The sequence below is a fragment of the Ailuropoda melanoleuca genome, chromosome 13, assembly GCF_002007445.2.
Source record: "Ailuropoda melanoleuca isolate Jingjing chromosome 13, ASM200744v2, whole genome shotgun sequence".
Taxonomy (NCBI): Eukaryota; Metazoa; Chordata; class Mammalia; order Carnivora; family Ursidae; genus Ailuropoda; species Ailuropoda melanoleuca.
Window position 1 is genome coordinate 75,948,784 of NC_048230.1, and position 14,327 is coordinate 75,963,110.

The following is a 14,327-nucleotide window of genomic DNA, read 5'->3' on the forward strand; positions in this document are numbered from 1 at the left end:
TCTAGAAGAAATTCTGTTCCTACAATTAATCATTCTAAAAATAATAGATAATATATATTGACTGCTTGATGTACTAGGCATTTTTCTAAGATATATATTTGTCCACATATAATCCCATGATGGAGGTACTTTTATTACCCCCATTTAATACACAAGGAACGAAGGCCTGGATAAGGGGTCAGGTATCTTCCAAATGCACACAGTTAAGCAGGAATGCTTGAAGCTGATTCTGTATGATTGTGCAGCCCAGGCTCTTTCGGGCCATCCCCACCCCCTGGCCTCTTTCTCCATCCTGCTCTTCAGCTTGCTGCCCAAGTCTGTTCTCCCCTTAAACACTCTGCATTCTTTGTGCCAACCAAGCAATTCGTCGTTCCATGTGTATCCCATCTCATTTCCCCTCTTCTATCTTTGTTCATTCTGACCGTTTTGCCTGGGATGCCCTCCCCCAACTGTTCACTATGGTCCAGGGCTCTGCCTAACTACCCTGCCACCCCAACCTTTTCTGATCCCCATGGCTGGAGGGAAACTGTCTTCTGAATTCCTTCCATTTTTGTGTTTACAGTATCTCCATTTCAACACAGAATTAGCCACATATTTTTTAAAAGATTTTATTTAATTATTTGGGAAGGAGAGAGAGAGAGAGAGAGAGCGTGAGCAGGGGGAGGGGCAGAAGGAGAGGGAGAAGCAAGCTCCTTGTTGAGCAGGGAGCCTGACGTGGGGCTCGATGACCTGAGCTGAAGGCAGACGCTTAACCGACTGAGCCCCCCAGGCGTCCCCAAGCCACATATTATTTCAAGAGTCAGCTCAGGCTTCAGGCTTGCATCTCCGTCACCGCCGTTCCTCCCTAGCAGTCAGCGCAGACACTGGAGGAGTGGGTGGAAGACCCTTGTTTGCACACAGTGGGCCATCCCGAAAGCAGAGTTCAGCCAAAGGACTGTGTTGGATCCAGAGCTGGGATTAACATGATTAAACAAGATTAAACAAGATTCTGGGAACTACCACTTACTTTCATATCAGCCTGTGACTCATCTGTGGAAATTCAGTATAAGAGTCAGTAAAAGGATGCAAGGGCCTTGTGTCTACGTGGCCTTCTGTTCCAAGGGCTGACCTTCCTGCTTCTGGGAGACAAACCTCCCGCCTATTGCCCTGTCCAGCAAGGACTTATTTTTTCTATGTTCCAATGAAGCCCTCGCCTGCCACCAGTGTTCTGTTGGAAGAGAGTGCCAACAACATTTTTTCTCATATCATATTTGGAGCTCTTTGAATATTGGCACTGGAGGAGGCGGTGCGAGCGACTCCAGGAGGTAATGTGTCTGATGGACAACCCTCAGGAGGTTGGCCCACCTGGTGACTGGAAGGCATCTGGTTCTTGGCAAGCATGAAGAATGACCCCTGCTCGGGGCCAGCTGCTAGTGACTCGGGCAAAGTTTGCACACTCTGTCTTGGGTGGCCCCAAACTTGCTTTGTCTTTGAATATGAACCCCTTCTCCCATTATCTGCTCTTCCTTGGGTCAGGGTCACCTCTCATCATGATCAGCTTTCCCTCGTGCTCTAGCATTATTTCCAAATAGCTCCATGTACCTTCAAATCAATGTGTTCAGACCTTCCTCTCTCTTGGGAAGAGAAACACGGGAGCACTGGGGGCCCTGGTACAATTCTCTTTGGTTTCTCTGGAATCTTGGAGTCGGGAATATGAAGTCGCATGGATATACTCTTTGCTTGCCAGAGGGAGGGTAGCTATCTTTTGAGCGATGTAAGATTCTCCCAGGAAGTTGGAAACCAGTTTCAATGGCCCTTTAAACGTTCTTGGAGAAGGTCATCCTCCTTTGGGCTCTGGAATACAGTGACTGAGGGCAGCTCACAGGACCAGAGTTAGACCTTGGGGCAATGTTTTGCTCCAAGTGTTGTGCTGTGTGTCCTTAAGCAAATCTTTTCATCATTTGGAATTTAGATCTCCTCACCTAAGCAAGGAGGAAGTTGAATCACAGGCCCTTAAAAGGCCATTTCCTGCTTTGGTGTGTGTGTGTGTGTGTGTGTGTGTGTGTGTGTGTGTGTGTGTCTTCTTGAGCCCAAGGGAGAATAATGGTTAAATTGAAGAGATAAAATTCAAAGCCATCATTTCCCCTAGAAACAGAACTTTTTAAAGTTTTCTAATCACCTCCCACATGTCACATTCTCCCTCATAAGTCTGGAATTGGTTTTTATGCCTGAGAACCCAAAGCCATCTTTTGATTTCTTTAGTTTGAGAATCAACTTATCTGGATATCAGATGTTGAAAGAAACACCTCTAACAGCCTCATCACAGAGCCATCTTTTCTCTTATTCTGGCCAAAGAGATGGACCTGGTTGCCAAATGAGATTAAATTTTCAACATATGATAGTAGGTATAAATGCTGACATAGCTGAAGTCATTAAAAGTATCTTAAACTTATCATCAACTAGTCTTGAGAAGAACAGAGTAAATACAAATGCAATTAACTTACTATTTATTACTTTAACACCAGTTAGGTGAATGGACAGTCTCCATGCAAACAGCAGTATTCATTACACAAACAAGACGATTTTAGAACGAAGGGGTAACACAAGCACAGGGTAGTTTTTGCAAGCATGTAACCGATGGGAGGCTGGGCGCTGGCGTGAGCCGCCACTGTTCTGAATACGACTTCAATAAGTTTCCTTTCTGTTTCAGGGTTGAACTGTTTAGGTTTCTATCTAAACATACTGTTTATATCTAAATATACTAACATAGATAAAAGATCAGTGGGGAAAACATTTGCACACTGTGGTTAACATTCCATATGTTAATTATGTAATTGGATAAGAACATGACACTTACTGGAAAATCACAAATACGCACCGATATTTACAAAAGCTGTTTCCGGTGAATTTAAATTAAAGGAGGATGGTCCATTTTAGGATAAAAAGGAAAAAGGGTCTGAATTCATTTGTCAGACACAATTGGTGTCCAGTCTACTCTTAAAGAATCTTCTAATCAGGAGAAGAGTCAGGATGAGGGTAATAAATAAAAGCACAGTTATATTTGTAAAAAAAGCAGGTAATCCCAAATACTTAAAATGCATTGTGTCATTTTTGTAAACACAGAACTTACCAACCATTTGGCTTAAGCTAATATCAAAGTGAGTTTGCACTTTCTGAGGTACAGTGATTGGGCTGAGGGTTAGTGTGCTGGGTGGTGATGGAAGAAAATGTTGGTTGAAGCTTCCCTGTTGGGTAAACAAACCAACAATTAATTAAAAAACAAACAAGCAAACCAATCCCATAACCGTTTCTCTAGAGAAAAGCAGGAGTTATCCCGATGTGGATGGGTCAGTCCCAACCCAGGTACCATTTGTAGTCTCTGCTTCGAAAGGAACAAGGGAGAAAGAAGACATATGCATCATCACCACAGATGTGTAATTCAAACATTATGCAGCCGTGGGCTGTGCTGCTTGTCAACATGCAGGGAAGACTGTCAACACTTCTGAAGACGTTGGGGGCGGAGAGGGGGCAAGTGTCACTGAAATTCTGAGGTTAAATCTTCCTTATTATAACCCAGGACAGCAGTTCCTTTCTTGTCCTGGGGATAGGCTGCACTTTGAAGAGTTCAGGGGTCTCTGGTCCAAAAAACAGGAATGAAAGAGTGGGAGTGTTTCTTCACATGAAGTTGCAGTGGATGGGGTTTCCCTTATCCAAACTGTTCAATATCACTTATTCGTTCTTATCACTGATAGGGTAAAAAATCACTTTCACCAGCTAGGGCCTCCATGGGCTCTCCCAAGAGTCCTGTAAGGTAGACAGAAGAGGCGTTCTCAACATCCCTGTTTCCCTGAAGCAAAACCGAGAAACAGAGGGAGTAAGCAGCCAGGTGACATGAATCTTAGAATTAAGGCTCGAACCCAGGCCTTTCCTTTCCAAGTAGAGCTCATTTCGTTTGTTCTCAAAAGAGGATTTGTCCTAGAAAATGATGCAGACCTTTGATCACTAAGCCACTTAGACCTTAGCCACATAGGCTGTGTTAGTCGCCAGTGGCAAGCTCCACCCCTTACTCTGTCCCCTTCCTCCCTGACCTCACAACCCCCGAAATCCTTTACACTAAGGTGTCAGGAACTGGGTGTGTTCCTTATTTCAGGACAGCACATCTTCACCCAAAAGAGCAATGAGCTTTCAAGCATCAGTGGAAAAGAGATTTTTTTTTCAGTCCTTTCCTTTGAAATTACACCATTGTAGATAACCAATGGCCTGCTTATGAGAAAACTGGTTTTCTCGCAGCCAGAATCCTAGAGAGTATCTTTAGGGAGGTAGTAGGAGCCAAGTGGGAAAGTTCAACGGGATGGCATGAACCCTCTTCCCATGAGGCTGTAAACCCCGCACTCTGATGAACTTATCCTTGTGTTTCCCCGTCACGTCTAACTGGCTTGTTCTAACGCCTGTTGCCGTTCCTGCCCTGACGAGCTACAGAATGCGTGTAGGGAGATGGAGACCGAGCGCAGATAACCATCTGAGGCCCCTGACTGGCCCTCGCTTGGTGATTCCAATAGCTTCTGCCATTTTGTCTTGTCGTGGAATTTCTGCCCATAGTACGTAATGGCTAAACGTCAGCTCTCGGAGCCTTGTTGGATCTCCTCGGCGCAGCCAGCACACAGTAGGCATTCAGGCAGTCTCAGGGGCTGTTACCTGTCCCGAGTCTGAGCCCCTTGAGGCCCAGGACGTGTGCAACATGGCCGTCCTTCCCCGGGCAGCCCGGTGTGGATTATACGACGAGTGCTGGCTTTCGGGTTTCCCGGCCGTGGGACGCGGGCGGGTTACTTCAGCCTGATACAGTCCACCTCTTCCGTGGCCGGCACGCCGCTGGTTTTGAGGTCCAGGTCGGCGCTGGACTTGCTCCCGTGGTGCGAGGGCCGCCAGTGCAGCAGCACGATCTTCTTGACGTACTTGATGGTGTTGTTCTTGACGGTCACGAAGCACACGGTGTTGATCATGCTGTTGCTCATGGCGATGCACTCGACCACGTAGAAGGCCGTGAGGTAGTGCTTCTCCTTGACGAACACGGAGGGGAAGAAGTCGCGCACGATGGTGAAGCCGTAGAAGGGCGCCCAGCACAGCACGTAGGCCGTGAGGATCCCCATGAGCACCAGCACCGTCTTCCGGCGGCAGCGCAGCCGCTTCCGGATCTGCTCCGTCTGGAAGCCCGGCACCGCCTTGAACCACAGCTCGCGGGACACCCGGGCGTAGCACAGGGTCATGGTCACCACGGGGCCCACGAACTCCACGCCGAAGATGAACAGGAAGTAGGACTTGTAGTAGAGCTGCTGGTCCACCGGCCAGATCTGGCCGCAGAAGATCTTCTCCTGGCTCTTGACGATGAACAGGACGGTCTCCGTGGTGAAGTAGGCCGACGGGATGGCGATGAGGACCGACACCACCCACACCAAGGCGATCAGGAAGGAGGCCGTTTGATAATTCATCCGTGGTTTCAAGGGGTGGACGATGGCGAGATATCTGGGGGGACGTGGCGGGGGCGGGGAGAGGAAAGCCATCAGGACTAACGAGGCGTGCTGGGAAACATTCGTCTGAAACTGAGCCCAAACACAACGCAGAAGCAGACAGAGTGGCACAACAAGTCCCCGTGTAATTATCCAGCTTCAACAAGCTTCATCTTATTTTAGCAACATCATTTGGCGTTTGGAGGAGTGCCGTGGTTTAGTGGAAATTGCACCAGTTTTGGTCAAATAAGTTGAAAAGATCCCGGCTTCCCTCCCCCCCCCCCCTTGATTGGCTTTGGGTTCTGGAATCAATCACTCAGCCTTTCTGAGATTTGTTTCTTCAAATGCAACATGGGATAAAATGACACCTACCTTGCGGGGCTGCTGTAAATATTCAATATGATAATGTTGGTAAAATGCTTCGCATGGACTAGGTGTTCAATGAATACAGGTGGCGTTATTACTCTTAGTCCTATGGATACCACCTTGGCTTACGGTCTTGCCATTCTGCCCAAGAACCTAATATTTTCAAAACTCTTCATTCCAAATACCTCATGGGTGGGAGGTGAAAGAAGGGCTCTGGAGCTCAGAGAGAGGTGGGGACCTTCTCAGGGCAGTAGCCTAGGGCTCTCCTCCCTGCCCCCCAAGGTGTCATCCCGCATTACTGAGCAGGAAGGAGAGTAGGGGGTGGGCTTGGCATGGAATCTAAGGAATCTATCTAATGAGAGAAGGAAATGACATGACCAGCCTCACTTAGTGCAGGGGCCAGAATCCAGGCTCCTGATACAAAGCTCTCACCCCCACTCCCTGGGCTGTCTCAAGCTCAGATGAGGTGTGTGAGCTGCCTTGACATCATAAAGCAGCATCACAGCATGAGGCTTTATCCCGCTCTATCCAGTGAGCAGCACTGCCTGGGAAAGAGGCTGGACCCTTTGTGGGGTGGGTGTGGGAAGGCCGTCAGTACAGGCTGTTACTGAGCAAGGCTTCGCTGGAGGCCGCTGATGCTTGTTCCTGCTGAGGAGCCCCTGGAGCAGATGTGGTTCACCCCGGAGTGGGAGGAAGCCGGGATATTGATACACCAACTGTTGTAAGTCATTGGCGAGGGAGCCAGAGAAGGCCTTCAGACAAAGAAAGGCAGGTGTTGGCAGGTGGGAGTGGACAGGTGTGCATGAAGTGACAGCAACAAGGGGATACGAGGGGGGCATCAATTGTATCTGCTAGAACCCGGTAGATGCACTTGGCACTGTGTGTGTGCACAACCTACGTACATGGACACAAAGCAGAAGAGGACACAGTCCTTGACCTCAGAGAGCTTCTCTTCCATCCAAAAACTAGAATAATTAAGTGATGGGTTAAGAACAACTTGAAGGAAGGCACGGTCACTATGTTAGTGACGTGGTCTGGGGATGCTTCACGAAGATATTGAGATTCTGACCACCTCCTCTTCACCCTGTTGCTGAAGGCAGGGTCCTCCTGACCTAAACAGTACGAGATGAATGAACACACAGCACCCGACGCTGGGCAGATGAGATCAACAGCCGTTAACTAGTCACATATACTCACAGCCCAGGGAGAGGGACACTGCCCGCTCTGCAGGGCCACGTGAGAGTTGCACTCAGGGATAGAATGAACCAGCAGGGGCTGTGGGCAGCAGGCTTTAGAGCGACAAGAGGGGAAGAGACACTTGATTCCCATGGGGGGATGTGATTGGCTTGTTTTAATAATTTTGCCAGCTGGTGGGGAGGGGAAACCCATCAGGTTGAGGATTGGGGGTGCAGCTGGTCCAGGAGAAACAGGAAGAGCAGGTCAGGAGCCTTTCCTGCTGGGTGGACAAGAACAGAGGACCTCATGGCTAGGGACCTTGGGGGCCCTGTGGGGCCCGAAGATGTCAAAGCAGCAATGGAATTTCAGGCTGTACAAAATGAGAGCCGAATAAAAAGCACTCAGGTTTCTAAACCAACTGAAAGACAAGGCAAAATGACAAGAAAGATGGATGGCCAAACTCTCACTTTCATTGTGATGACACCGGTATTGGATAGTGAGCGTAGGGACCACTGCACACTCAATTAGATAAACCTCCAAGCCCGACACAGGTGGGTGGGAGAGACACAGGCCTCCCTGTGCACTTGCCTGTCCTACTATGTAGAAATATCAGAAGGGCTATCTACTAGCACTCCTGGATGCCGCAGCCAGAAGAAGAGCGAGGTTCATGTGCAGAGGACCTGGCTTCATAGAGACCTCTCATAGAGACCTCTCATAGAGAACCGAGGAGAGTGTGGATCTCCAGACACACACGGCCAAGCAGACAGATGGTAAAAAAGACCTTACAGATGTCCCTCTTGCCAATGGACAAGTCGTGGAAAACGATCAGTTTTAACAAAGACCTATAGCCTCCAACATGCTTCACGTCTGTTTACCTTCTCTGAACCTGACAAGAAGCTGGAGAGGTTGTCAGCAAAGTTATTATTACGTCCATTTCACAGATGAAGAGACTTAAGTCCCAGGAGCATAAGGGATATATCTGAGTGCACAACTTGGAACCCAGATGTTCTGAGTAACTCCTAGGCCAGTGTTCTTTCATTTCTGATTTATTTGATGGCAACTCTGCATTTTGGAACATCTTTTATAATGAGGAAGGTGTTACGGGACAAGAAAATATTGGAATTTAAGAGCTGACGACCGCATAGGTAGGAATGTAGAAATTCTGTCTGGCATTGGTTACCGAGATACTTTTCATGCTGGAACTGTACTGGGGGCGGGGGAGAGGGAAAAAGAGAAAGAGAAAGAGAGAGAGGGTCCTGAATTAGTTCTGCTTCTGGAGTCCTCTTGGCTAGCTGCACAGCATTTCCAGAACACCCCACACCTTTGCATCGCAGGCTGTGCTTCCCGCACTCCAGTGAACAGCTACACGCAAAAGAATGAAACTAGACCACTTTCTTATACCATACACAAAAATAAATTTAAAATGGATTGAAGACCTAAGTGTGACACCTGAAACCATAAAAAGTCCTAGAAGAGAACACAGGCAGTGATCTCTCTGACATCGGCCGTAGCAATGTTTTTCTAGATATGTCTCCTGAGGCAAGGGAAACAAAAGCAAAAATAAACTATTGGGTCTATATCAAAATAAAAAGCTTTTGCACAGCAAAGGAAACAATCAACAAAACTAAAAGGCATCCTCTGGAACAGGAGAAGATATCTGCAAATGACATCACTAACAAAGGGTTAGTATCCAGAACATATGAAGAACTTACCAACTCAACCGGAAACAACAAATAATCCAATCAAAAAATGGGCAAAAGACTTGAGCAGACATTTCTCCAAAGAAGAACTACAAATGGCCAACAGACACATGAAAAGATGCTCAGCATCACTCATCATCAGGGAAACGCAAAGCAAAACCACAATGCGATACCACCTCACACCTGTCAGAATGGCTAAAATTAAAAACACAAGAAACAACAGGTGTTGGTGAAGACGTGGAGAAAAAGGAACCCTTGTGCACCGTTGGTGAAATGTAAACTGGTTCAGCCACTGTGAAAAATAGTATGGAGACTCCTCAAGAAGTTAAAGATAGAATTATCCTATGATCCAGCAATCCCACTACTGGGTATTTACCCAAGAATACACAAACACTAATTCAAAGGGATACACACACCCCTATATTTACAGCAGCATTCTTTACAATAGCCAAATGATGGAAACAGCCCAAGTGTTCATCAGTTGATGAATGGGTAAAGAAGATAAAATATATATAGATAGATCGATATATATATGGAATATTATTCACATATACACACTGGAATATTATTCAGTCATAAAAAAGAATGAAATCTTGCCATTTCCAATGACATGGATGGAGCTAGAAAGTACAATGCTAAGTGAAATAAGTCAGAGAAAGACAAATACGATATGATTTGACTTATGTGTGGAATTTAAGAAACAAATGAGTAAAGGGGGGAAATCCGAGAGAGAGAATCTAACTGAGAAACAGAATCTTAACAATGAGGAACAAACTGGTGGTTACCAGAGGGGAGGCGGATGGGGGGATGGGAGAAACGGGTGGTGGGGCTTAGGGAGGGCACGGATCGCGATGAGCACCAGGTGTGGTATGAAGTGCTGAATCACTACATTGTACACCAGAAACTACTATTACACTGTATGTCAACTAACTGGAATTCAAATAAAAACTTATTTTGGCTTGGGATGAAAAAGGAACCACTCTTTGTGTTGTAACTGGACGGTTGCTTCCTAAGAAACTCCTATGTTGCCCAAAATCCCCAACTTGATAAAGACAAAGGTTTCAATGGGACCAAGGGGATGAGGACAGTGATACTCTCCCCGAGTGAGCATCAGAATCCCTCAGGGAATTGAGTAAAAACGGGGATTCCTGGGACAAGCTCAAGGGATTCTCATTCAGTGGGGCTGGGGTGGGGCCAAGGGACCTGACTTTGTATCATTGGCCCTGGGCAATTTTGTACCTTTGCTGACAGTTACATTTCATAAACACTGGTTTTAGGGGTGAAGAGCCTCAGAGCTGTAAAAACAAAATGGTTTTTCCTGCAGGAATTATGTTCCCAAAAAAAGATGGAGCTTCTATCTCTGCGTGTATTTCCTTATGGAAAATAATCAACTGGCTGATTAAAAAGAATGACAAACCTAAATAGTACCAACAACAAGGAAAAAACTGATGAGTTCAAAGGAGACCAAAAAGAAAAAAGGTGTTTAAAAAAACCACATCATCAAAATGAGTGTCAGCACTCCGAGGCCCCAGAGGATGTCAGCAACCGCCCCCATGGAACAGAGCCACTGGTGGTTTGACGCTGGCCTGTAGCTGTTTCTATAATTAAAACACGTGTAAGATTTGTCATAAGCTGCTTCTAGAAATTTTATAAATTGTATAAATTTATAATAGAGCAAGGACTTCCAGAACATCTCATGCAAATGTATGCAAATGAGCACATGGATATATGCAAGAAAACAAAGGAAGGATGTCCTTCCCTCTTTTCTACAAATAAGCCATTACCTCATTTTAAACTCAGCTCTACAACAAAGCCGCCAGGAACAAGGGTACATTACTGTAAGATTCCATTTTTATGAAGTTAAAGAACAGGCAAAACTAAACCGTGCTGAGCGAAACCAGATGGCTGGGGCAGGAGGACTGACTGGTACGGGGCATAAGGGAGTTGGAAATGTTCTAGATCTTGATTTGGGGAACGGGGGCAGGAAACACCTGGTACATGTGATCTTGACCGGAAGCTGCCAAGCTGAGGTCTCCAGTGTTTTCCACGGAGTAAGTTGCCCAGCCTTTCTGCTTTTGCGTTTGAGGCTACTCACGGTCAGAAGGCATTCCAATCTGCGGCAAATGTGGGATCTGCAGGCGTGGCCCAGAGCTGGGGGGCTCAGGTGCCTCGCTCTTGCCCACGTTTCGGGGGAACCTGAGCCCCAAGTGGAGAAGCCGGGTCTCCTCCTGCCCCGGACAGGTGAGCCGGCACGCAGATCTGCGGCAGCGCCAACCTGTCGGAGCTGAAGGGAGGGAAGGGGCAGCCTGGCCCGGCCCCCGTCTCTACCCCCTGCCGACATCAGCCTCACCTGTCGATAGCGATGGCCAGCAGGGCATTGGTGGAGACGTAGAGTGAGACGGTCCGCAGGTAGTTGACAGCGGCACAGAGCACGTGGCCGTGCTCCCAGGACAGCTGGCGCACCACGTAGTAGTCCATCTCGAAGGGGCAGCAGACGATGGCCACCAGGAAGTCCGAGACGGCCAGGTTGGCGATGAGCAAGTTGGTGAGGTTGCGCAGCTTCTTGTAGCGGGCCAGCGCCGCGATGAAGACGAAGTTGCCGACGCCGCAGACCAGCATGATGCCCGCCAGGGCCACGCCGATGACGATCTTGGCAGCGAAGAAGGTCCGGGTCTTGGTCATGTCCTCTTCCTCGTCCAGAGGGAGGTCGTAGTCACCGTAGCTGAAGTTGAAGGGGAGGGGGGAGGTATGGTCTTGAGCTGGCTCAAGGCCGGGGGCAAAGCTAGTGTTTCCATTCTGGGCTGCCATGGTGACGACTGCAGGTGGAGTGGTGTGGGGGTCTGAACGCGCTGAGCTGGGGGTCCAGACCTTCGGCTGTCACCACTCACCGATTCTGGCACCGTGCGCACATCCCCGAGGAGAGTCAACACACCACCCCGGACCCTGGAAGGAGACACAGCCAGTGGGAACCCTGCAGGAGAATGCCTTTTAGTATTCTCCCAGAGTTCCCCAAGGATAGGCCAACCAGACCCAGTGACTTCCCTCAGACAGAACTTCCCGGGGTACAGGGGAGAGGAGACCTGAGATCTGGAAATTGGGAAATCTTCCACCGGCTGTCAGGCGGTACTGGGATAGGATGAATTGGATCCTCCAAAGACATCCAAAAAGAACCTGCATCTTTGCCCTTTTCCCAGGGGCCAGGACCAGGATGACTCCCTGGTCACGCTCCCCTCCCCACCAACATCGGCTCCCACAGGGTCTTCTCGAAGTTTTACAAGCCTGCTCCAGGCAGCTGGCCCAGGCTTCCCCAGCAGTCACAAAGTTGCGCCATCTGTTGGTCAAGGACAACGAAGCCAGAGGACTGGGACGCCTCAGGGTCTTTCCTCCAAAGCAGGGCACTGCTCCCTATTTCCTAGCCAAACCTTGGACGTGGGAATCACCAAATCCATTTTCACATGAACAGGCTGACTCATCTTGGGCCAGTGATTTATACTGTCTGAGTCCCGATCTTCCTGTAAACCAAATTCCTGCTGCCTAGCCCAGGGCCCAGCTTGTCATAGGGGCGGGCCAGGAGTCTGCGGGATCAAGGAATGGGGATACGCCCAGGATTCCATAGGTGAAGGGGACTGTGGATGGGAGGGAATTCTGCTGCTGCTCCCCTGTGCTAAAAAGAAATGCTTTGTCTGCTTCTCCCTGCTCCCACTCTTCTGATCAACTCCCTGTCCCCTTCACCAGACGCCCACCCAGTTCCCCACCAGAACCAGCCCTGACTGGGAGGCACCATGTCTTGTCACCAAGGTCTCTGTCCTCTGAAAGTGGTGGCTGCTCCGAACACAGTCCCCAAGAATGGGGGGTGGGGTGGGGGGAAGGTGGTGTCAGTGAGGACCCAGGAGGGCCCCAGGGCTGAACTGTCCCTCGTTGCCTGAGTCCCTCATGTTCTCAGTACCTCAAGATGCCCACGGCAAAGGAAAAAGAGCTCTGAAGTACTGAGTCCTCAGGGCAGGGGACAGCATTGGGTTCAAGGCGTCCGAGGGCCTCAGAACTCAGCCCCCCAGTTCCCCAAACCCGCAGAATGAGGACCCCAGCCATCAAGATGTGACCCGCCTCTCCCCGCTTAACACAACCGGAAACGACCCCAAGTGTGGGGGCCACGAGATGCAAGAAGTGGATCAAACCGGATAGTGGGTTTGGCCGGGCCCTGTCAGAGGAGGCGGAGAGCGAGGGACAGGAACCGTCACAGCAGGGACAGCGGTAGCAGAGTGGCCGGGCCACTCCAACCTGCGGCGCGTCCGCCCGCTGCGTACCCGAGGTAAAGACCTCCGACAGAGGAGGTGCCAGCGGCGTCCGCGGCCAGGGGTGTCCTCCGTTCGGGTAGCTTCTCCCTCTCCCGCGAAGCCCCAATCCCCGCAGACGGCGCTCCGCCCGAGACCGGGAAGCGGGACTCGCGTCCTCTCGCCCGCCGCGCTCCGCTCCTCTCCAGTCCCCAGACCCCGGAGGAGAGGGCGTGAACCGGGTGGCCCACGTTCCAGCCCCATTTTTCGCGGGATGCACTCCCTGCCCCAGACCAACCCGCTCCGGGAGCCCTCTCCTCTCCCCTGCCCTCCCTTACTCACCCCCGGCGCGGCCGCGCGGTCCCGAAGGTGCCGCCCAGCAAGGGCGGGAATCGAGTCAGAAATGCAGGCTCAAAAAGCGAAGCGTGTGGGGCCTCCGGACGAGAAGAAAACTGGGGGTAGGGGCAGGATCCGGTGAGCGGGCATTCTCCAGGAGAGGCTTCCCTTTTGAGCCTACCGTTCAACAAGATGCCCCCCGCCCATGCCCTCCCCTGCAGTTCGGCGCTCGCCAGCCAGCCCAGCGCCCGCCAGCCCAGCGCCCGCCGGCCCGGCCCCCTCCGCCCGCGCCCGCGCGCCCCAGTCCCGGCTTCCCGTCGCCCGGTCCTGGCGGGCCCTGGCGCACTCTCCCGGCCCGACCTCCTCCACTTGGAGCCAGCCCCAGCGCCGAAAGCTGCGGGAGGCAAAGCCGCCGGAATCCCCCCGAGAAAGAAGTAGGCGTTCAGCACCCGCAGCCCCCCACCGCACCAAGGGAGACCCCGAACTGCGCAAAGCTCAGCACCTACGTGCCTGGGCCCCTCCTCCCGGCTCGCTTGGCTGCCCTGGCCGCTCGGTTCGGTCCTGGGGGACCCCGACTTGCGCGTGCAGTGGGGCTGCGTACGGGGTGTCCGTCTTTCTTCCTCGCTCCAGCGCGCTACCCCTGCGCGTCGCGGTCTCTGTCTTCCCGCTGGAGTTGGCGCTCCGCCCCTTCTGTTCAGCACGACGCCTCGGACTCGGCGCGGTGCGCCCCGCCCGCCCCGCGCTCGACTCCGCCCTGGGGTCCCTAGCCGGCCTCCCACCGCTCAGTGGCACACGGTGGGCGCTGCTCTCCTGCACCTGGAGTGCCCCCCCACCCGGCGCGGAGCGCGCGGAATGCCGGCTGCGTTGGCACGGATCCCCAGTCCTCCGGGTTGGCCGCTCGCAGGGGCTTCTGCGTCCTCGCACCCGAGTGTGAATGGGACTTCAGCAGCTGGAATTGGGGGTGCGGATTCCGAGGAACCCGCAAGGCCCTCAGT

At 50.9% G+C, this 14,327-nt stretch overlaps 1 protein-coding gene across 7 annotated transcripts; it reads right to left on the bottom strand.

The window, feature by feature from the left end:
* Window positions 1-2,118: 2,118 nt before the first annotated feature.
* PROKR2 (prokineticin receptor 2) lies at window positions 2,119-14,036 on the bottom strand. Of its 7 annotated transcripts, none has more exons than XM_034640363.1 (5): window positions 13,839-14,035; window positions 13,339-13,448; window positions 11,614-11,696; window positions 11,076-11,447; window positions 2,119-5,499 (listed from the first exon to the last, which is right to left on the bottom strand). In XM_034640363.1, the coding sequence occupies exons 3-5, from the start codon at window positions 11,634-11,636 to the stop codon at window positions 4,803-4,805; spliced, it is 1,092 nt and encodes a 363-aa protein (XP_034496254.1). In that variant the 5' UTR covers window positions 11,637-11,696; window positions 13,339-13,448; window positions 13,839-14,035; the 3' UTR covers window positions 2,119-4,802. The 7 variants fall into 7 exon arrangements, with proteins under 7 accessions (XP_034496254.1, XP_034496253.1, XP_011230131.2 ...); XM_034640362.1 differs by having other exon boundaries at window positions 13,835-14,035; XM_011231829.3 differs by having other exon boundaries at window positions 11,614-11,668; window positions 13,835-14,034.
* Window positions 14,037-14,327: the final 291 nt, after the last annotated feature.

Excerpts from the sequence above, each read along its gene's own strand:
- PROKR2 (XM_019805509.2), bottom strand. The coding sequence starts at position 11,533 with ATGGCAGCCCAGAATGGAAACACTAGCTTTGCCCCCGGCCTTGAGCCA. Across the intron at positions 5,500-11,075 it reads CTGGCCATCGCTATCGACAG|ATATCTCGCCATCGTCCACC; the intron begins GTGAGGCTGATG and ends ACGTCCCCCCAG.